Source organism: Panthera onca, chromosome C2, assembly GCF_046562875.1.
Source record: "Panthera onca isolate mPanOnc1 chromosome C2, mPanOnc1 haplotype 2, whole genome shotgun sequence".
Lineage (NCBI taxonomy): Eukaryota > Metazoa > Chordata > Mammalia > Carnivora > Felidae > Panthera > Panthera onca.
In genome coordinates this window covers 40,712,188-40,734,235 of record NC_138347.1, presented here as the reverse complement: position 1 = coordinate 40,734,235, position 22,048 = coordinate 40,712,188, and the positions used below count along the sequence as shown (strand labels likewise).

General features: G+C 37.7%; 2 protein-coding genes and 1 long non-coding RNA gene across 7 annotated transcripts in view; 1 reads left to right on the top strand and 2 right to left on the bottom strand.

The window, feature by feature from the left end:
• CSNK2A2IP (casein kinase 2 subunit alpha' interacting protein) overlaps positions 1–8,761 on the bottom strand; it is a 517,960-nt gene extending 509,199 nt beyond the window's left edge. Inside the window, exon 1 of the mRNA XM_060640230.3 lies at positions 8,684–8,761. The gene's annotated coding sequence lies outside the window, so the exon portion shown is untranslated. The remainder of the gene's footprint in view (positions 1–8,683) is intronic.
• On the bottom strand, positions 6,382–18,694 carry CC2H3orf38 (chromosome C2 C3orf38 homolog). The gene is made up of 4 exons (XM_060640236.3): positions 18,431–18,694; positions 15,930–16,168; positions 13,464–14,391; positions 6,382–8,759 (listed from the first exon to the last, which is right to left on the bottom strand). Exons 1-3 carry the CDS (start codon positions 18,555–18,557, stop codon positions 13,711–13,713), a joined length of 1,047 nt encoding a protein of 348 aa, XP_060496219.1. The 5' UTR covers positions 18,558–18,694; the 3' UTR covers positions 6,382–8,759; positions 13,464–13,710.
• The window catches only part of LOC132683829 (uncharacterized), a 23,152-nt gene continuing 19,791 nt past the window's right edge, over positions 18,688–22,048 (top strand). For 4 of the 5 annotated variants that reach the window (XR_009612400.3, XR_009612402.3, XR_013557878.2 and 1 more), the window contains exons 1-2: positions 18,688–18,935; positions 21,543–21,627. This is a non-coding gene — a long non-coding RNA (uncharacterized LOC132683829). The other variant, XR_013557879.2, reaches the window with a different exon arrangement.

The following is a 22,048-nucleotide window of genomic DNA, read 5'->3' as shown; positions in this document are numbered from 1 at the left end:
AGCTTCCCCCCCACTCCCCCCAACACCCCCAGCTTACCACACCTAGCCCAGATTCTTTGTAGTTATCTCTAGTGATAGTTCTCTTCCAGGACCAGGACTCATGAGGTAGGGAGGGCTTCTGAGATTTGAAGGACTCCATACAAATCTGTTTTTTGCTCCTTTTCCTGCTTCTTTTCTCCTTGGACCTGCACTCCCATCTTACACACGCCTTGTAGTTATGTCTTACTTGTGAGAGTCAAGGGGTTCATGATTTCTTTAGAGGCTTCCAGCATACTAGATAACATCTAAGGAAGAACCGGGCAAGAACGACCAGAGGAGGCCACCCTGTGGGTATGCCAGACCAGCAGTGCTAGACATCTCAACACCAAGACCCCTGGCTCCAAGGAACTGGTGACTTACGAAGGACACGTGGACACTTGTCCTTGTTCTGCCTGATTTCTGGATACCTGACAGGACATGCACACCAGACCATTATCCTCAGTGAAAAACCCAGGCTCCAAGCAAAGACCAGACTCTCTCTCCTTTCCTTTCTGATTCTCCCAGACACTCTATCTGTATCTGCACTCTCTCTATACCTTAAATAAACTCTGGTCTCACTTCCTGCTAGCTTGCATTTGATTTCTATCTTGCATATAGCCCAGGGCCCTCTTGGCTGGTCTCGTGGGGCCCCCTTTGGGTCCCCAGACCTGGCATGCCTACATCACTTCTAAGTTCCTTCAGGTGTTAAGAGGAACTTAAAATCTCTTCCTGAGTCTTTTGGGCCTTGGTTCACTTCAGCTCAATGGAATCTACATGCTAACGTGGCACATTCCAGGGTGGCTTGTTCTGAACCCCTTCACAAACCATATGGTCTCTGTCACAACTACTCAACTCTGCCTTATAGAGCAAAACCAGCTCTCTGTTTTACATGGGTCTAAGTCCTGCTCTTCGTTTACAGTTCAATCTGTTCTGTGATCCATGAATGTTTCCATATTGTTAGAATAAACTGTGCTGTCTTCTCTTAAATTTTCTTCACATAAAAAAAAAAATTGGCCATATTCTATACTTCTGTGTAACCTCAGTGCCCAGCATGACATCATGCCAATAATACTCAGCAATTGTTGTGTGCTTTCACTAATCATATTAACATTGACGAAGGTTATTCACATCACGTTAAACATTGCCACATAAAAATAAAACATTTAAACCTGCTATTTGACAACCTGTTGTGTGTATGCAGCTTATTTCTTTAATCTTGAAACACTTCCTCTTCCTCTTCCGCCACCCACCCACACACACACACACACACACTCTTATTTTAACATTTCTGACATTGGTTTTCTTACCTCTCTACATCCATTGAGAGTGATGCTAATTTTTAGCACCAAAAAGGTAATTGAATCAATGGTGCAGCCTATAACCAATGGAATTTTACAATGAGATAAACACAGAACATTTCAATTCTAATCAGAAAAAGAAAAAATTTCTCCTAGGAGTTTTGTTTTGATTTTTTGTATATGGTTTTGCTTTGAAATACTTTTTTTTTTTAATGTTTATTTATTGAGAGACAGAGAGACAGAGAGAGAAAGAATGCGTGCAGGCAAGTAAGTATAGGAGGGGCAGAGAGGGAGGGAGAGAGGGAGAATCCCAAGCAAGCTCCTTGTTGACATCAGGGCTCGATCCCACAAACTGTGAGATCATGACCTGAGCCAAAATCAAGAGTCGACGCTTAACCAACTGAGCCACCCAGGGACCCCTTGATTTTAAATATTCTATACAGTACTCAGACTTTGTCCTAATATTTATTGTAGAAAATGTTAGCACATATCTAAAGCACAAATAAAAAGTGATTTTCCTCCCAAACATCTATCTGGGTCATGGAACTGAAGCCCAAGTTAGATGATATAAAGTCCTGCTTTTTAAACGTATTTGCTTGCATATTCCCTAAAAGAATGTTCACAAACATTAACCCTTCACAAATGCTGAGTCAGCAACTGAAATATTTTACTATGTTATTAAATAGTTGAAATGAAGCAATCGCCATTATTTAAAATAAAATGTTAAATAATTCTTTAAAATGTATCCAACTTCATAGAATTCTATACCCACCAATATCTATTTACATATTTACAAACAAGCTCCTGTTTATAGTTAGAGGTTTTACTTGGACTCCTCTAGTTTGTACTTTTTTTTTTAGTTTGTACTTTTATTCCAGTTGTCTCACAAAAATTTATCCCAATGGGATGTACTGCTTAAAAGGCTTTTTGATCACTGTACACTTCTAGGCAACAAAAATATGATCATAAATGTTTTAAAATTTCCCTACGATGTTTTAAGTGCTAACATTTCTATTAGATTGAATTGTCACAATTTTTAGTATTATGAAATTGATCAAACAACACAACTAGTTCACACATTTTACTGGAGACACATAACTTAATGAGATAGGTTTACTGCTTGTAGAAGTCAGCGTCTGCGCTCAATTCTATTTTTTTATTTTTTATTTTTGCATATAAGCATGAGAAATCATGAATATATTAAGTAGTGAGAAATGAAATTATATCAGCCAATATTTTGAACATATTCCTATGTAAGATTTGTACATTTTAATGCATGTAAATTTTACATCAGAAGGAAAAAAAATCAGATAGTCATTTATTGCCAACATGATTTTTACTGAATGACCAGATAAAAACTTAATTCAGTTTTTCTTTAATTTTATTGAAACCAAATAATTTTAAAGAAAGCTTAGCAGGGGCACTTGCGTGGTTCCATCGGTTGTGTTGGACCCTTGATTTCAGCTCAGGTAACGATCTCACAGTTGTGAGATGGAGCCCCATGTCGGGCTCTATGCTGACAGCACGGAGCCTGCTTGGGATTCTCTCTCTCCCTCTCTCTCTCTCTGCCCCTCCCCTGCTTGCGCTCTGTCTCTCTCTCTCAAAATAAACAAACATAAAAAAAAGTTTTAGTGAAAAAAAGAAAATGAAACTGTAATTCATAGAATATGAACAAAAGAAAGTTTCAAGTTTTTTCACTCGAGTACCAAAAAAGTTTCAAACTCAGTCTTATTTGGGTAGAAGGTAAAAGGAAATAATGAAATGATCTCTAACAAATTACCAGAATACAGGGACTACGAAAGGACAGAAAATAAGGGCATTGAATGGTTGATAAAAAAAAGTAAGGTGATGATTTCAGTTAAATTGCTGGGTGAAAAGGTGATTACTGCTTTACAAAAGAAAAAAAACCAAAAAACAAAAAACAAAAATCAACCACTGAGGAGCCTGGGTGGCTCAGTCCGTTAAGCATGGGACTCTAAGGTCATGATCTCATGATTTGTGAGTTGAAGCCCCACATCCAGCTCTGTGCTGACAGTGCACAGACTGCTTGAGGCTCTCACTCTCCTTTCTCTCTGCCCCTACCCCACTTGCATGCTCACTCTCTCTCAAATTTAAAGATAAATAAAAAAAAAAAAACACACACAAAAAAAAAACAGAATAAAGTCCAATCAGCACAAACTTTTAGTGTACAAATTGTTAAACCTCTGTTAAGAATGATCTATATTCTAGCAGTTTTATTTTTTTCCCACAATTCTGTTCTACATTCTTATGGTCACAGAGAAAGAGGAAGCTTGTCACTATTCTAGTATTCTAAAAATAGGTATGTAATTTACAAAACTTCTGGTTTTTCTTCTTGATCCACACATAAAATTTTTTTTTAGTCATATACTTTCTATCACAATAATCTTCTTACCTAGAGTCACCAGAAGAAAAATCTACCTCAGACAATGTTAAAGGGGTTTCCAACCTGTCCTTTGCATTCAGCTCCAGAAAGTATCCTTTCATGTTATGGTGCAGTATTTGGATGTGGTTTTAAGTATGCCTCCGAACATATTATGTTTCTGTAGTAAGCCAAGAAAATAATATTGGGGTGGGGATGGAGATTAAGCTCCGAAGAACTGAGCCATTTGCACAAATTGTGCAATCCTAACACAACCTGATCTTGCCATTACAATTCATATTATTAATCTACAGAGATGTCTCTTCAAGACAATGGATATAGACTGGCTGATATGCCACTTAAGCAAGGTACCTAAAGTCTAAGAAATGCCCTTTATGACGTTAACAATGTCTCAGAGAAATGTTTTTAGTTTTTTTTTAAATATTTTTAAAAAAAATGTTTGTTTATTTTTGAGAAAGACAGAGGGAGACCCAGAATTGGAAGCAGGCTCCAGGCTCACAGCTGTCAGCACAGAGCTGAGAAGGGGCTTAAACTCACCAACTGTGAGATCATGACCTGAGCAGAAGTTGGACTTAAGGGACTGAGCCACCCAGGCACCCCTAGTTTCTCTTCTTATCTCAAAACCTCAGAATACCTTTCCTCCAAGTAGGAAGTATCAGAGGAAAAAAGTTTTGCAACTTTCTGCTCAGTTTTTCATACAGCATTATCAAAACCAGTATAGTCTCGTGATAAAATCCGACTGTATTTTATACTCCCTTCAACACTTAACTAACATATTGATGGTTTATTATTGATAACTGCTCTGTTAAGAAAAGGATGAGCTAATTGGCTTTTTAAATAACCCTTTTATTTACCTAACAACCACCTTCCCTGCTGTCCAAATAGCTGGTATACACTCCGTCGTTAAAGATTGTGAGGCATCCTTGTCTAGTCCTCACCAAAACTTATTTCCCAGTGTAATCTTGTTTTCTATATTCATGGGTTTTCAGGGATGAATAGAATAACCAGTTGCTAGGGACTTCTCACTCATATATAATACACATAATGCCAAATGATTCAGACACTGCACATCAGTGGTTCTGTCTGCAAAATATCCTCTGGAATACATGACAGTAATTGTTCTTCCATGTCGTTGGTCACTGAATGCTAGTTTTCTTTCTAACAGAACTTTTCCACTAGCTTGTTTTGTAATCTCTGATGATATCTATTAAATGTTGAAGCTGTTTTTACGGGCTACTCAGCAATGATGCCTGTTTTTAAATTATTACTTTCTGTTACAGATTTGATATTTGAACTGAGTCTTTTAAGTTTAGACCCACATGTAAGGTTTGCTTTATGGTTTTCAGAGGGTAGTGTGCATTATTCCTGAGGATAATATCCGACAACATGATTCAGAAAACAAATTTAAAAACGGACATAATCATTAAGGCAAGAGATGTTAGGGGTGCCTGAGTGGCTCAGTCGGTTAAGCCTCTGACTTCAGCTCAGGTCATGATCTCGCAATCTGTGAGTTCCAGCCCCGCACAGGGCTCCGTGCTGACAGCTCAGAGCCTGGAGCCTGTTTCAGATTCTGTGTCTCCCTCTCTCTCTGCCCCTCCCCTGCTCGTGCTCAATTTCTCTCTCTCTCTCTCAAAACAAACAAACAAACAAACAAAAAGATGAGATGTTAAAACATGGTTTAGTGTCTAAGTGACAGATCTAAGGCAAGGCCCTACTAAGGGAGGAACTCTGGTGACAACCCAAAGTGAGGTGGCTTCCTGCCATCAAGCACTGAGTGGGTTGTGCCAGGTGTCTGAGAAAGAAACTTGGTTTCATTTTAAGAGATGCAACTCTGAATGATACTTCTGTAATTCTGAATTCTTCATCTTGCATGATAAATTTTAAACTGGGATGTATTATTTTACACTTGTTCAGGAAAAATAGAATTACCCAAATTCATTTACCAGAGAAACCAATGTGCTTTAAAAATGAGGTGCAGCCGTTGATGGCGACATGTGAATATCTGACAGGCCATGTGCTCTTAACCAGTGGTGAATGGATTACCAGTCAAAAGTTCAGATATTCATCACCATCCTTCCTTATATGATTCAGCTGAAGTTTTAAAAACATCATACTCACAGAATCTCTTGCACAGCACATAGATTCTAATTCTGCATTCACATGATGACATGATAGTATTTGTTATGATTTTGATCACTTTTCAATGAGTCATTTTGTGAACTGGGGATAAGAGTATAAACCATAAAATGTAAATTTAGCCAGCATTAAAATTAATAGGGAAGTACATCAGGGAAAATAAACACGGTTGACTTCATGCTGGTTGTGATAAACTGACCAACACAGTTCTTGTCATCATATAGGCATCTAATGTTTGCACGCTAATATAACACTATTAAAACTAAGATTTTAATTTACCTAGAAAACTTGGTAAATATGTGAGTTATGTGCATAAAATTTCCAAAATCAGTGTTATATGGAAAAAAAAATGTCTCAGTGCTTTTTTGTCTCTCTGAAACTGCCAACTAGTCACTGAGGATCACCATCGTTTTAGCGGCATTGCTCTAATCCAAAGGTCAGGGCTTCACCTACAATTCAGAGTAAGCACCAAAAGATGACAATGGTTACAGTAATAAGAAGGGATCAATGAGAGAGCAGAGAAAGCAATTTTCAGTAAAATAAATTCTTTTATTAAACACTAAACGTTACTCAATGTGAGTTAAACAAAGTAATAAAAGTGTAAGAAACTAGAACAAATACTTAAGTACCAAGTGTCTTCTGTTAAGATACCTGGTACATAGTAAGTGCTTGATAAATGGTTTACCAAATTGAAAGAAGACTGTTTAAGAGAAAAAAAAAAAAACAACACTGATACATTATTTAAAATCAACTTTTTTCTCAGTCCTAAACTCTTGCTCTAGCTGAAGGCTGCTTGTAGAATTCAAATTATGACTTACTCTGCAATTCTCTTAGTTCCTATGAGTTCAATTTTATGATTGTTCTACTACGAGTTCCAGAATTAAAGTTCCTGACATGCTTACCTTTTCTATTGCTATCTTGTTTCTGTACTCTAAGCTCATTCTATTGTAACCCTATACTAACTACTCCAATCAGCACAGTCCATACAGTAAAACCTCCTGTCTTTGCTCAACAATATTTTCCATTAAACTTCCTAGAATAACTTTTAATAACATTCTGAGCAGCACCCCTCCAGGGCCATGCTTCCTACAGAAAAACCCTATCCCAAATCTGCCACTCCTCTCCAATGTCATTCTTACATGTTTGCCAATTCCTATTACTCAGTCTCTTTGAAGGAATCATCTATATAGTATTTGATTATTTTATCAACATCCACATTTCTACTAGAGGTTATTGGGAGTCTATAATTTGGTCTTCTGTCAACCACTTTGCACTTTTCAACTAAAACATGGAAATATATTTCGAACATATGTAACAGCAAAAAAGATTCACACAACAGTAGTTCAAACAACCTCAGCATTTCTAGTGATTAGAAAATAGGAAACTATTTTAAAGGCTTCATACTTTTTTCCTTTTCTATTCTAGATATGATGTGTAATACTTTCATCCTTTTGTTTTTCCCTCTGTAAATAGAAATACACCCACAATACACATATACTTATAAATGCGTATTTGTTAGGAAAAAATAGAAAGTGTTTTCTCAGTAAGATTTATGAGCAAGAAAAATAAAGAATTTCTCCAACTTCAATGAACTACAAATTCCTTTAAAAGCAATATTATTTAGTTGCTAGGAAGGCATACATTCACAAAACCATGTAACTTCAAAATAGCAGTTTAGATACGTCTAATCTAACTGTTCATTTTTACATGTGAAGAAATTGAGATTTAGAGTTTAAATTCTTTCAAAATAAGGTAGTAGCAATAGTCAGACTAGAAATAAAGTGCAAGAAAAAGCACAGACTTTTTAGTTTAAAAATTAAACATACACACACACACACACACACCGGGGGGAGGGGGGTGGGGAACCCACAACAGAACTATGGACATTACTTAACTTTTGGGGACTCCGTTTCATCTTTTACAAAAGCACATAGAACTTTAATAATCCTATCTAACAGAGTATTATTGATTGTATTAGAGTTCACATATCATTATTCAGAAAGATAACCTAGTAAACAAATATTTACTGAGCACCTACTACATATGTTAGGCATTGTCGTCAGCAGACAGGCAAAGGACCAGGAATACATGAGGCTCTGAGAAAGTATCACTTTTTCCTTTATATCTTTAATAAATATCAATTGAATACCCCATCTCTGTGCAAAGCAATGGAAATAAAATGAAAGTCAAACAGCTACAGTCCCTGCTCTCAGTTTAAAACCCAGCTGGGGAGATTAACAAGTTAGTAAATTAATATTTAAAGTGCTAAGACTGAAATAAACAAGGTGCTCTGATAAATATTAACAACAGGGCCCACTTAGAAGAAAACATTTAAGACAAATCCTCAAAGATAAAAATTAGGCAATCATGCAAAAAGCTAGAGAAAAATTGTTCTAGATAATGTATACAAAACACCTAAAGAGAAAAAATGCTTAAGAAATTTCCAGTTTTTAAATTATTCCAATCATAGCCCTTTTAATTCTATATTATCAGACTGCAACAACAAAAAAATTAAACTCCCAAGTATTTTGTATACAGACCTACCTCGACTTACGATGAGGTTATGGCCCAAGAAACATAAGTTGAATATACCATTAAGTTCAAATGTATTTAATAGGTTAGGAACTACTAAACATCTTATCTTTGCCTAGCCTAACTTAAACGGGCTCAGAATGCTTATATTAGCCTACAGTAGGGCAAAATCATCTAACACAAAGCCTATTTTATGATAAGGTGTTGAATATCTCATGTAATTTATTGGATACTCTATGAACATAAAAAACAATGACCATATGGATACAGAATGATTTGAAGTATATTGGTTGCTTACCCTTGTGATTGCATGGCTAACTGGAGGTGCAGTTCCCTGCTGCCACCCAGCACCTATTGTCCCCCATATCTCCAGCCTGTGAGAAGAACAAAATTCAAACTTCAAAGTACGGTTTCTACTGGGGTGGTTGGCTGGCTCAATCAAAGGAGCATGCGACTCTTGATCTTTGGATTGTGAGTTCAAGCCCCACATGGGATGAAGAGATTAAATAAAACTTAAAAAAAAAAGTATCATTTTTACTGAATACATTTTAATTTCATGCCTTCGTGCAGATGAAAAATCCTACATCAAACTACTGTAAGTACTGTCTACTTGCCAATAAAAGCAAAGGGCTAAGTAAATACAGGACAAATACTAAGACTACTTAATAGCATCTGTTGGCTGGACCAAACAATCCATGAAAAATGAGTGAAACCAAACGTAGATGGTGATAAGAACCAAATTATAAAATCTGGACTTTATTTTGAAGGTAATGCAACACTACTGAAAATCTGAGCATGGAAGAGAGGACAAAAGCTGCACTTTAAGGAAATTTTAATGTTATAAATATGTAAAAAATATTAAAGCAAAGAAATAAATTAAGTCAATATCTATGTAAAGAAACTCTACAGCAGCAGCTGAAATAGATCATTTCATGACTAACATGACTCTGGAGTTTATGGTATAGTGTTTGGGGGTACATTGTATCTCACAGTAAACATAATACTTCATTTTATTAACTTTACTTTTGAAAGCGAGTGGGATAGGGGCAGAGAGGGAGAGAGAGAATCCCAAACAAGTTCCACGCCATCAGCGGAGAGCCTGACACGGGGCTTGATTTCATGAACTGTGAGATGATGATGTGAGCTGAGATCAAGAGTCGGACACTCAACAGACTGAGCCACCCAGGTGCCCCTAATACTCCATTTTAATATTGTTTTACTGAAGGACTACTGGAAAGGTTCAAACTAGAAAAAAATAAAGCTAAAAAGATTCAGCGCATTTTAAATATTTTTCTTCCAACCCTAAGTGGTCTGTCAAAATATCCTATATTCTGCGTTGATATAATCAATATGATATAGCTAGGACCATAGAGCTATCTAAAATTTAAGCTGAGTGTTTTTTCCTGAACCATACAAGAGGATATAACCACACCCTTCTGAAAAGGGCCTCAAGTAGTTCTCACCTTAAGATATTTAAACCCAGAGGGGCGCATGGGTGGCTCAATGGGTTAAGCGTCCAACTCTTGGTTTCAGTTTAGGTCATGATCTCACCGTTTGTGAGTTTGAGCCCCATGCCAGGCTCTGCATTGGCAGCACAGAGCCTGCTTGGGATTCTCTCCCTCTCTCTCTGCCCCTCCCCTGTTCACACACTCTGTCTCTCTCAAAATAAATAAACTTAAAAAATGGGGGAAAAAACGATATTTAAACCAAGAAACTGAAATTTAACGTGCAAAGTTTAAATAAATAATCTATTATTATTTTATCTTCTGCTTGATTCAGGGATTTATAAATTGTAGATGCTCCATAAATATATGCCAAATAAACTTGAAGAGAACCCAAAGGCAGAAAGTCTTATTTCCCAGCACTTGCAGTTGTGCTATCTGCATTCAAAGTGAGTATATACGAAGATTATAAATAGGGTGGGGTGAGGGGAGGCGAGAGGGAATGGTGTAAGGTGAGACCACATATACAAGCCCTTTGGAGGAAATGATCCTATTTTTGAAATCCTTCATCAAAATTGGCAGTATACAATCATTACTAAATAAACATCTTAGGACAACTTTTTGTAAAGATCTAGAGAATTTTTTTAATACCTTTCACATTTTTCTCTCACAATTTCTCTGATGTTCATTAAATTTATCTTGCCAAAATAAAATGAATTCTGAATATTTTTGTTTCAATTGACAGTAATTCAGTGGGTTTTGTCTTAATATCTGACATTTTTTGAAAAACAAAATCCACAAATTAACAATTATCATATACTAACAGATTTCCTAGAGATTATCCTTTCATTCAAAAAGAAGATTTAGTCCTCCAGCTTAGGGACTCTGGCAAAGGGCACAAAATTTTCTAAAAATAATTTTAGTATCCAAGAATAACCTGAGAGAATATAACTATTATTAGCAGGATTTCAACTTGAAGTTATAAGGATCCCTATAGGATTCACAGATGTGCTTTGGGGAAACCCAAAAACTCACTGAAATAATGCAAAAATTGTGATATATAGGCAAACACATCTTTTTCTGGGGAGAAAGAACATACAGTTCTCATTTTTCAAAACTTGATGGCCACTAGCCACAGCCCAAATTAAGAACTAGTGAAGAAAATGGCACCTAAATTTGTGATTAGAGATGCTAATAAAAATGTTAAAGTATAGTTTTCATTCACTTTTATCATCTAGCCATAAAAGCTGTTTTGTTAAAACACAATATTGCTGATTATGTTTTTAATTAAGCCATTTCTTTAAAAACTTTTAAATGTTTCTTTGAGAAAGAGAGAGCAAGAGCAAACAGAGAGGGGCAGAGAAAGAGGGAGACAGAGAATCTGAAGCAGACTCTGAGGCACAGAGCAGGCACAGAGCCCTATGTGGGGCTCAAACCTATGAATTGTGATATCATGACCTAAGCCAAAGTCAGATGCTTAACTGAGCCACCCAGGCGCCCCCAAGCCACTATTCTTTAAATCTTTTTCTGGTGCTATTACAATTTCTTACAGGCACTGGGTAACTAGCCTTTCTTTAGCATAAGAATACTACCTTTCCGAAAATATAGGAACATTTCTTACGTTGGCCATTTGAAGTTAATTTCATAAAACAGAGATGGCTTCTATTATTTGGTATTTTAGTTAATAAGACTCATGTAATTTTTTTTTTTTTTTTTTTTGGCATTCTAGATACTAATAAAAGATCCCAACGTAAATTACTTTAAGCTATATTAACAAGAACAGGTACTTGATGTATGCCCTATTATTAGGCTATGGCAAATCAGTCTACAGTAAATAAAGCCCAGCGGCCCCCCTGGCTTGACTATTCAATTACTATGAAATATGTGTAGAGTGTTGTATTCTTTACTACTTCACTCCAACAACTTTCACACTCCAGCTGAGGGTGAAATGAAGCAAAAAAGACCAAAAGCTGGGGTCTCTGCCATTCCCTAACATAAACAAAACAAATGGATGGTAGCAAAAGTAGAGTTCAATCTGCACTGTGCTTTGGGACTTTCTCCAAGACCTGACCAAACTTTAAACTTCATGAATAAATTTCAAGAATCTCCAGGTCTTCTTTCTCTGAACAGAAAAGTATACACTTCACCTATAATGGTTAGGGCCTTTCAGTTTATCCCATTCTGACCCCTGGGCTTTTAAATTGAGTGAATTTTAAAAGGTTAAAATTTCCCCCAAATCTGAGTTAGCTTGGATCCTCAAAGTTTCAGTGTATCCATGTATGAAATTCAAACAGATGAAATGATCAAAACACCACCAGTGATAAGAACCAAAGACAAAATTAGATGCAGAAAAGTCTTCTACACAGTATGTAAGCTTGGCTTGCTCATTCCTTTACCCATTCAGTTAAACATTAGGTCCTACTGTGTTGCCCAGCTGTGGGGATTCACAGAAAATAAATCATAATTCCAATCCTCAAGTGAGAGAGTCTGTCAGGAAGATTTCAAATTTCCAAGATTGATTAAAAGAACATACAGGAAAAAAAAAAAAAAAAAAAAGAACATACAGAGACTGCAACCTTACTTGAGCATTACACGAATTCAAAAAAGTAAATACTGAAGGTAGCTAGAGGCAACTTCTATAGTAGTATTTCTGCAGTACTCGACATTACGCCACAAAGAAAACAGATGGGAATATTTTTTAATTTTATCCTTTACTTAGGAAATTTATTGAGTACATGTTATAACGATACTCTATACTTAAAGGAGAAAACCATAACCTGTCTTTAAACAATACACTATTCTTAGAGCAGACCAGGGATTTGCCTCCTTTATTAAGTTCTTATTTTAAGACATATCAATTTGTACTCCTCATAAAGGCATGGCATTTAAAAAAAAAAAAAAAAAAAAAAAAAAAAGAGTTTGTTCCTCTTGCTTCCAAAATTTATTACCCTAGGTGATCATCAGAAGAGTTAAAGGTAAAAATTTACCATGTACAGCACATCATCACAAAAATGCCCAGCTCAATTTTTTCCATATGGAAATTTAGTAAATTAAAATTACTAACTAAATCCAAGATCAGCAAATAGTTGCCAGGTGATGAAGAATTTAAGCCCTAAAGCAACTAAGTAATTAATCTGGCAACTTAATCTTGTAATTCAAACCTTGTATTAACAATTTGTGGGTGAAAAATCCTAATAATTTTAATTTATGATGTGGGAGTCTATATATGTATATAATAGATATCCCACATTATAAATTTATGTATGTGTGTTTTGTGTTTTATGTTTTTGTCACCTCTTCCAAGATCAAACAAGAGGAAAACAGTAAAGGAATTGGGCACACCTCTTTAAAAATTTCAACAGTATGTTTCCTCTATACGGTACTACAATAAATGCTGTATAAAACTGTTAGCTGAAGGCTTAGATCAGCTTGGACTACTATAGGTAACTTTTGAAAAATGTTCCTCAAACTTTAAAAAGGGAAAGTAATTTTTTATCTACCTGCTAAATTATTGGACTTTTTCGTGAGAATGTTATTCAAGTTTCCTAAAGTGATAACTTTTGAGTTTACATTAAATCTCTCTCATATGAAAAGTACAGATATTAGAATACTCACTAAGTAAAATGAAAGTATTACCTGGTTTCTAAGGCACACCGTTAGTTATACCATCTAAAGTGGGATTTATTTGATGAACTGCATTAAGCTTTCAGAACATTGGCTGCAACTCAGGTAGAAAGAGGCAAGTATTCACATAATATATTAGTCTGTAGTCAAGAAAGATATTTCAACTAAAATATGTCAATCCTCCCATCTGAAATCACTTAAACATTACTGATGTGGTATTTGGAAGAGTTTCTGTATTTTTTAGACTGACATACAGTCCTCAATGCTTTAGAGGGTTGGGTAAACTCAGTTCTCTTTTGTTCAACAATGCCTCATCTCCACTGCATAAAGCTTGGTCTCCAGTTCCACTATCCAATGCCTGCCTTACATCAACTTGTATTTCATTGGTACCACATGAAGTAATTACGTTATAAAAGCTCTCTAGATCACCATGTTCGAATGTAATAGCTGGTTTCATTAATGTTCCAGGAGCAAGAGAACCCTCTCCAATAATTCTCAGGTTGATAAATTTGATTTTCCAAGTATTTTCCACAAAAGGGCAGCGTATGAGTCCAAATATTTGTTCAAAAATGCCCAAACAAGTGTTCCCTCGGTGGACCGTCCCAGCAACTCCAACCATAACTAGACCATGGGGAGAAGAAGCACATTTCAGTCCACTGGCATCTAGATTGGGACTGAGAAAAAGATACTCTTCTTTCACTAGTGACAGCAGACGAAGGCTTACAATTTCTGCTCCACAGTAGTCTATCACATTTTGTTCAGAGGTGTTGTAATAAAACCTAAGCTTGACATCGTGCCAGAAGTGCTGTGGCCCCCATTCATCTTGAGGCGGTCCCAGGAAAGGATTCTGAGAATTAAGAAGTTCAAAGAACCAGTGACAGAATTCTTCTCCTAATCGACGAAAATCAACTTTTTCAGCTTTCTTATCTTCTTTTTCCGGCTGATTAAGATAAATAAAATATAAAATAAAACAAAGGTTAGTTCTCATGTTTTTTTCTATCTGGCCCATTTTAGAGGTAAGTTTGAGTATACGGAGTACAGCAGAAGCTAAACGAACTACAGGTGAACACACTGAAACCATCACGCAAAAAGTCAAGTGTTTTTCCAAAAAGGGGAAAAATCATTTTACAATTTCCCAGCTTAAACATATGAAAATTCAATTAAGAAATTAAGGTTAATAAAGACTCAAAATATCAGCATGAACAGTCAATAATGATTTATGTAAGCATTTTCTCTTATATGTGGCAGCGGTTTCACAAATGTCTGTCAAAACCTTCAAACTGTATGCTTTAAATGCATACACTGTTGCATTTAAACTGTACTACAATATCGTAGATAATAAATGAGCATTTTCACTATCTTTAAACAGACAAATCTAATATGATTGAAATACATTACTTTTTAGGATTGGGATTAATTTTATATTTTTATTTCTCTTTTTTTCAAATAAAATGTTATTGCAAAAAACATACCTGAAAGGCTAGATTTTATTCATCTATGTGTTCCAGAGTATAGTAACTCATTTTGATGGTAAGAGATCTTGTATTGACAGAGCATCTTTGATTGAATATATTAGGCTCTGTGCTTGGCACTTATATTCTATTTCCTTCTATCTTCATGAACCTTGTGACATAGAAACTATCATATGTGGGCTTTATAGATAAAGTAAACAGGGCTCAGAAAGGTCAAGTTACTTGCTGAAGTTCACACCTAGCATATGGCACACCCTATTTTTAAGTCACATCCGTATGATTTCAGAGTTGGCATCCTTTCTAAGCACATTAAAAAAGCTTAGATTCTTTCCTAATATGAAAGCAAATACCTCTCACTGTAAAACTTCACTGATTCAAAGTTTGTAGTTTAAACTTTATAAATTACCTAGCATTCATACAATCACCATTTAAATATTCACACAGTATCTAAAACATACAGTGGAGATACAAAGAAATAGAAACAGCCAATGTGAGCTGAAGGAAATTATTACAAGAGGATTTTTCCTAGCTAAAAAAAAAAAAAGAAAAAAAAAAAATCAAATTTAAAAAATATTTAAGTTTTTCTCATGGAATTTACAATCTAATATCAATTTAATATCAAAGAAAGTCTTCAAAATGAGAAAGGGCTATAATAGCATTCTTTTAAAGTGAACAAAAACATTAGAGAATCAGAAGCTAAATTAAAATTAAATGGAAACTGCAGTTTATCCACTCTCTTTACAAATCCAATAATCTTCATTTGATAAAGTGATAAAAGCATTTTTCCCTCATAAATCAATACAATCTTTTATGTATATTACTAAATGTCAAAAATATTTCCTTTTTTAGGTGCTTTACTTATCTTCCTCTAGGATGCAAAGGATATGGAGTAAAGCTAAAATTATAAAAAACAAAATAGTATTAGCCATGTTCCCAGTGATCTAGGATTATCTACAGAGTTTAGACAGAACTATGACTTAGGGTATAACTGTAAGATCTATTTTACCTGTTGAAAGAGTCTCATGTCCTCTGTCTTAACTGGCTCTGGTGTTTCCTTCAATTTTGGCTGTAACTGCCTTTTCCAGTAATCCTTTGCATGCTGAATAAGATTGTGTTTTTCAGTAGCTGGAGGTATAATAACCCCCTGTGTTGCCAAGTACTTAAATATGACTTCCCGGTGGACTTTCTTACGCCTCAAAAGCTCTTCTACACTTTGACTGTACACTAATATTGCACGAATGGCATCTGGAAGGAAATAATAAAAATTAGTAGAAAACCCTAAGTCATGTAAATCGGTCCAAGGTCAGCAGACACCCTATCAAATAATATTTATAAATTCTTGTCACGGCATTGCTTTGGCATGAGATGGTTATTTTAACAAAACCAAGAAGTGGGGGGGCGCCTGGGTCAGTCAGTTAAGCATCTAACTCTTGGGTTTCAGCTCAGGTCATGATCTCAAGGTTCATGGGTTCAAGACCCATGTCTGGCTCTAAGCTGACAGCACAGAGCCTGTTGGATTCTCTCCTCTCTCCCTGCCCCTCCTCTGCTCACACTCTCTCTCTCAAAATAAATAAATAAACTTAAAAAAAAAACAACAGGAAGTGGGTTATCAAGTTTGGGGTTTTAAAAATAATTTTCTTGGGGCGCCTGGGTGGCTCAGTCAGTTAAGCGTCTGACTTCAGCTCAGGTCATGATCTCGTGGTTCGTGGGTTTGAGCCCCGCCTTGGGCTCTGTGCTGACAGCTCAGAGCCTGAAGCCTGCTTCAGATTCTGTGTCTCCCTCTCTTTCTTCCCTTCCCCTGCTGGTTCTGTCTCTCAACAATAAATAAATGTTGAAAATAAATAAATTTAAAAAATTTCTTTATGCTTTAAACTTCCCTACCTTATTTACCTCTTCCTTTCACTTCTCGTAAGATAGTAAAATTTTTGCATTTTCTTTTAAGTGACATGGTTTAAGAAAAAAATGGAGCCAGAGAAAATGTTTTTTTCTAAGAAGGCCAATGGACCTAAATTCATTTATAATCTCTAACATAGGTAAAATTACTGTATTTTAGATATGCAATGACTTTTAATCTCCTCACTCTACAAATAATGAAAGCTGAGGATATATGAGGTATCAACAATCATGCTTCCAAGAAGTGGCAGAACTAAGACTTGGGGCAAGCAGCATGAGCATCATCTGGGAGCTTGTCAGAAATGCTGAATTTCTGGAGCCATCCCGAAACTACTGAATCAGAGTTTGCATTTTCACAAGATCCCTGAGGGACTGAGTCACAGGCACAGTAGTTTGAGAAGCTCAGGTGCAGAATATGAGCCCAGAATTAAGCAAATCTTCCATTTTTGGAGATACTGTTAAACCTGTTTTCCAAACTTCTATTTTCTTCCTAACAAGTATCTTTTCAAATCATTTAACATCTCTTTTCCTTATTTACTTTTAGACCCACCATCAATTAAATCCAGCATTTTTATCTATCAATTTTAAATTCACACTCACCCTGTTTAGGTGTGAGTAGCATGTGAAATATTTAAATGCTGAAGAACTACATATAAGTCTAAAACTATGTGCAGTCTAAAGTCTTAGGAATTTCTTCTTTTAATGTTCATGGTTCGAAGTTTCAAGTGAATGATTTCTTTAAATGGAAATGTAAATCCGACTTAAAAGCAGAGCAACACAGTTTTAAAAAGCATAACCTTTTGTAAATATTGAAGTCATACTAACATAGTAGTCTGGAATTTTCACATTTTAAAGTAAAATTCAGCAAATTTAAAATAAAGCTCTCCAGATGATATACCAAGCGAAATAAACACTTAAGCTTCTTGATTACATTTTTATGTGGAGTAGTTACAAATCAGGCTTAATATTAATAACGCTTAAATCTACCGAAATGTTTGTTTGGCTCTGAAAATAATGTATTCCTATTGCTCAAAATCATCTCAGAAAAAAAACAAAAAAAACAAAACTGGATCCAAAAAGAGACACGGATTCAAACGATCTGCTCTTTTATTACAGCAGCTGTTTTACCTAGGAAACTGAAAGTGTTTAAGATCTCCTCCCGCAAGCTCGGAGAGACAAACACGAGCAGCAGCTGACTCCTCGGCTCACCAGCTAACACTCCCCAGCTGAATCGAGACGCAAAATGGAAAACACGCTGGCTCCCCGGAAATTTTGAAAAAAAAAACGACAATTCACGTACACTTCAATTCTCGAAAAAAATAAGCATATGCCCCTAACACCCAACACATAAAACCTTCTGAAAGCTGCGCCGTTTCCAGTGCCATCACCTCCCCCAGGGAGCTGGCGGGTCAGTGCCACCTGAAGGTGCGCGGAGGTTCCCCGGCCGCGGAGCAGCGGCGGTGGCTGAGACTCTCGAGAGTTCCGCCTCAGCCCGGTCCGGGCCCCGTCGCGGGGCAAGGTCTCGCACCTTCTCTATTCTCAGGCTCCCGCCACCTGGGGTCTGGACGAGGCCTCGGGAGGGGCGTCCGCTCTCGCGGAGAAGTCAGCACTTACCTTGGCGGTCCTCAGGCTGCACCAGGCGGTTGGTGATGGTGTCGCACAGGGCCATGATATCATCGTTGTCTAGTAGGCCGAGCAGGTTACGACAGCCCTCCATCTCTGGGTAGCTGAGCCCCGACATCTCGGCCCCCAAAAATGGGGGGGGGGGGGAGGGGACGACCCAGCAACTTCGTCCCTTCAGGCCCAGCAGGCCGGCGCCTAGGCAACATACACCGGAAGTGCCTTGCCTGTTGTTCGCCGCCAAAGGGCCTCGGGTGTTCCAAACGCCTGGGCGGAAGTGATTGCCAACAAGGTCAGTTCAGGAAATGTGGTGTTCCGACTTGTCGTTCCGGGCTGGACAGGACGGAGGGGACTTCAACGGATCTCACTTTAGGGAAGTACTGCGTTTGCACGGAGAACAGCGATCTTCCCTGAGGGATCTGGTTGCACAAAGAGAAGCCCTGAGCTCTTCAGGAGTCCATCCTCCAAAAAAGCGGCTGGGAGGGCTGCGCAGGTGCAGGTGCGTGGAAAGCGGGTGGCGGTCCCCGCGCACGGCGAGCTCCCGTGATGCCGCGGGGCCGGCCAATGGAGGAGCCTGCTGCCCGCCCCTGGGCCTGACCCCCGGGAGCGCTTGAACGTCTTCTGCGGCCAATTCTGAGTTGGGTGCACCTGTAGTTGATATTCTTAACTTACATAGTACAGTGTTAAAATAATTCGCTTTTGTTTCGCATTATACTGTGAATAGTTAAAATCACCTATCCTATGTCAAGCCCTCTTGATTTCCTAACAATCTGCGATCGGCTCTTGCTTCCGTTCCGGTCCTCGCCGGCTTGGTTTTAGGCGATGCTGTATCGCGAGCAGTTTTAAGGTTGAGGATTCTGGAAGTCAGGTTACCAGGGTTTTACTCCGCCATTCACTAACTGTGACCTCGGACGCGCTTCTTGGCTTCTTCGTCCCTCAGTTTCCTATCTCGAAACGGACCTAGTAGAGTTAGCTACCTCGAAGGTTTGGGGGAGGGGGGAGGGGTGAAGGACGGTGCCTGGCACCTAGAAAGAACTCAGTATATAGTAGCTGTTTATTACTGTTTGGCAGCAACTCGCATTCACTCGAGGGAAACATGTTCTGCTAGACCGAGCCCGATGAGGAATCAGACTTAACACCTTGGCTCTATCTCCTTCCATATTTTAGGCATATTTTAGATTTGTTAATATTTCATTAGAGTATTGCCATTTAGTAGATGAAATACACATATCTTCAGATACACGTGAGCAAATTTAACCTTTTAAAAAATATCAGTTATATATCACTTGTAAAATATACCGTAAATGTAGTGTAGGCATTCAGAGCATGGCTAATTTGCTAGTGGGTGTTATTTGGGGTATCATTTACTCAACAGATAAAAATTCTTCATTTTTCATTAAGTATTAAAGAGTGCCTACTATGCTACTATTTGAAGATTCAGAGAAATGTCAGAGTCCCTTCTTTTAAGGAGGTTTTGGGAGTGTTGCAAGTAGATGACATTCTAGCTGGAGGAAGTAGACAGTAAACATGTAAGAAACTATATTCTGTGCCAGGACCTGCTATGGAGAAAAATATGTCTAAAGGAGGGGGATGGAGAGAATGTTGCTATTTTATACAGGCTGTCAAGAAAGGCTTCTCTAAGTAGTATTGAAAGAAAGATCTGAGGAACTTGAGTGGACCACAGAAGAGTGTTGTAGGAGGAAACAACATTAGAGGTTCCAAGGAAGAAGCAGAATGCTTGGCGTGTAGGAAGGAGGCCAGAGCGGCTTATACAAGGAGGAGGTGGTGAGGTTAGAGTTGCAGACGAGATTGATCTAGAGCAAGGTTTCTCAATCAAGGCACTAGTACCATTTTGGGCAGGTTAATTCTTTGTTGTGGGGGCTGTTCTATGCATTGTAGAACGCTTAACAGCGTCCCTTGCCTCCACCCACTAGATGCCAGTGGCATCTCCTCCCCTCAGCTGTGGCTACCAAAAATATCTCCAATTTGCCAAATGTACCCTGGAGTACAAATCACCACCCCCAGTTGAGAACCACTGATAGAGACCACCTGTCCAAAAATACTTTGAGATAATGATGAGATAACATCCAGAATGAGATGTTCTGGATCTGTGTTGTTCAGTACACTACCCATCAGCCACGTGTGGCTGTTGAGTGGTTGTAATGTGGCTAGTACAACTGAGGCACTGAATTTTCAGTTTTATTTGAATTTTGATAGCCACATGTGGCTAGTGGATACTGTATTGGGATACTGCAGATCGAGAGCCTTGCAGGCCATTGTGAAGACTTTGGCTCTTATCTTTTACCTCTGTCTTCATTTTCTGTTATTCTCTCAATCTCTCACTCCACACTAGTCACAGTGGTCCCCTTGCTGTTTGTTCCTTAAACTTGCCTTATAGGGACTTGCCTCAGAGCCTTTGCTCTTGCTGTTCTTCCTGGCAGATTTTTCCCTGAGATACCTGAATGGCTTTCTTTCTCTTAACTTCATTCAGGTCCCTGCTCCAAAGTTGCCTTATCAAAATAAGATAAAAACAGAGAGGGAGGCAAACCATAAGAGACTCTTATATACAGAGAACAAGCTGAGGGTAGCTGGAAGGGTGTTTGGTGGGGCGATGGGCATAAAGATGGCACTTGCTGGGATGAGCACTGGGTGTTCTATGTAAGTGATCAATCACTAAATAATACTCCTAAAATCATTACTACACTATATGTTAACTAACTTGGATTTAGATAAAATTTAAACGTTAAAAAAAATTTAATAAAAAAATAAAATAAAAATTAAAAATAGCAATAAGAAAATCAGCTTATTAAATAAGCCTTCCTTTATCATCCTGTTTAAAATCATCATCAACAATGTTATGCTTACTTCTATTTTCCCTATCCACTTAAGTTTTCTCCATAGCACTTATAACACACTATATGTTGCCCTCCAGTAGAATGTGAGTCCTGTGAGCCAGGGATTTTTATTTATTTATTTTTTTATTGCCTATTACAGAACCTGGCACATAGTAGGTATGCAATAAATATTTGTTGAATAAATGAATGAGTTGTAAAGGCTTTGGAGAATTTTAAACTGACGAATGGCATCATCTGACTTGCTTTGACAGGATCTTTTTGGCTACTGGTGTGAAGAACAGACTGAAGAAAGGCAAAGGTAGAGGCAGGGAGCCCAATTAGGAGACAGTAGTCCAGGTGAGAGATGCTGGTGGCTGGAGGTAGAGTGGAAAACTTGATAATGGGTTTGGGATAACTGCAAGATTTGGTTTGGGTAATGAGCTGCCATTTGCTGAGAGGAGGAAGTCTGGGAGAAGGAGGTTTTAATTGGGAAATGAGTTACCAAGAGAGATCCGGCTTTCTGGAGAAAGTGGTGATGCCTAAGAAGATAACGCAAAGAATGAGGGGTGGGACAGAAGGAGGGTGAAGGATTACAGGTGAGGGGAGCAGTAGTGAAAAATGCACGAATAAAACAGCACGGCTATTTTTGTCTAGAGCCAAAGCCAGTACAAGAACCATGACCTGAAGAGAAATTTAGTAAAACTGTTAACAGTTAAGGGCTCAGCACTGGGCCCTTCACCTACTTAATTCTTACAACCTTGCAAGAATAGCTCTCCTC

What these genes read in the sequence shown, in the direction of transcription:
- CC2H3orf38 (XM_060640236.3), bottom strand. Translation starts at nt 18,557, where the DNA reads ATGTCGGGGCTCAGCTACCCAGAGATGGAGGGCTGTCGTAACCTGCTC. An exon ending in GCAGCCTGAGGACCGCCAAG is followed by an intron (nt 16,169 to 18,430) that starts GTAAGTGCTGAC and finishes ATTTCCTTCCAG; the next exon opens with ATGCCATTCGTGCAATATTA. An exon ending in ACATGAGACTCTTTCAACAG is followed by an intron (nt 14,392 to 15,929) that starts GTAAAATAGATC and finishes TATCTTAATCAG; the next exon opens with CCGGAAAAAGAAGATAAGAA.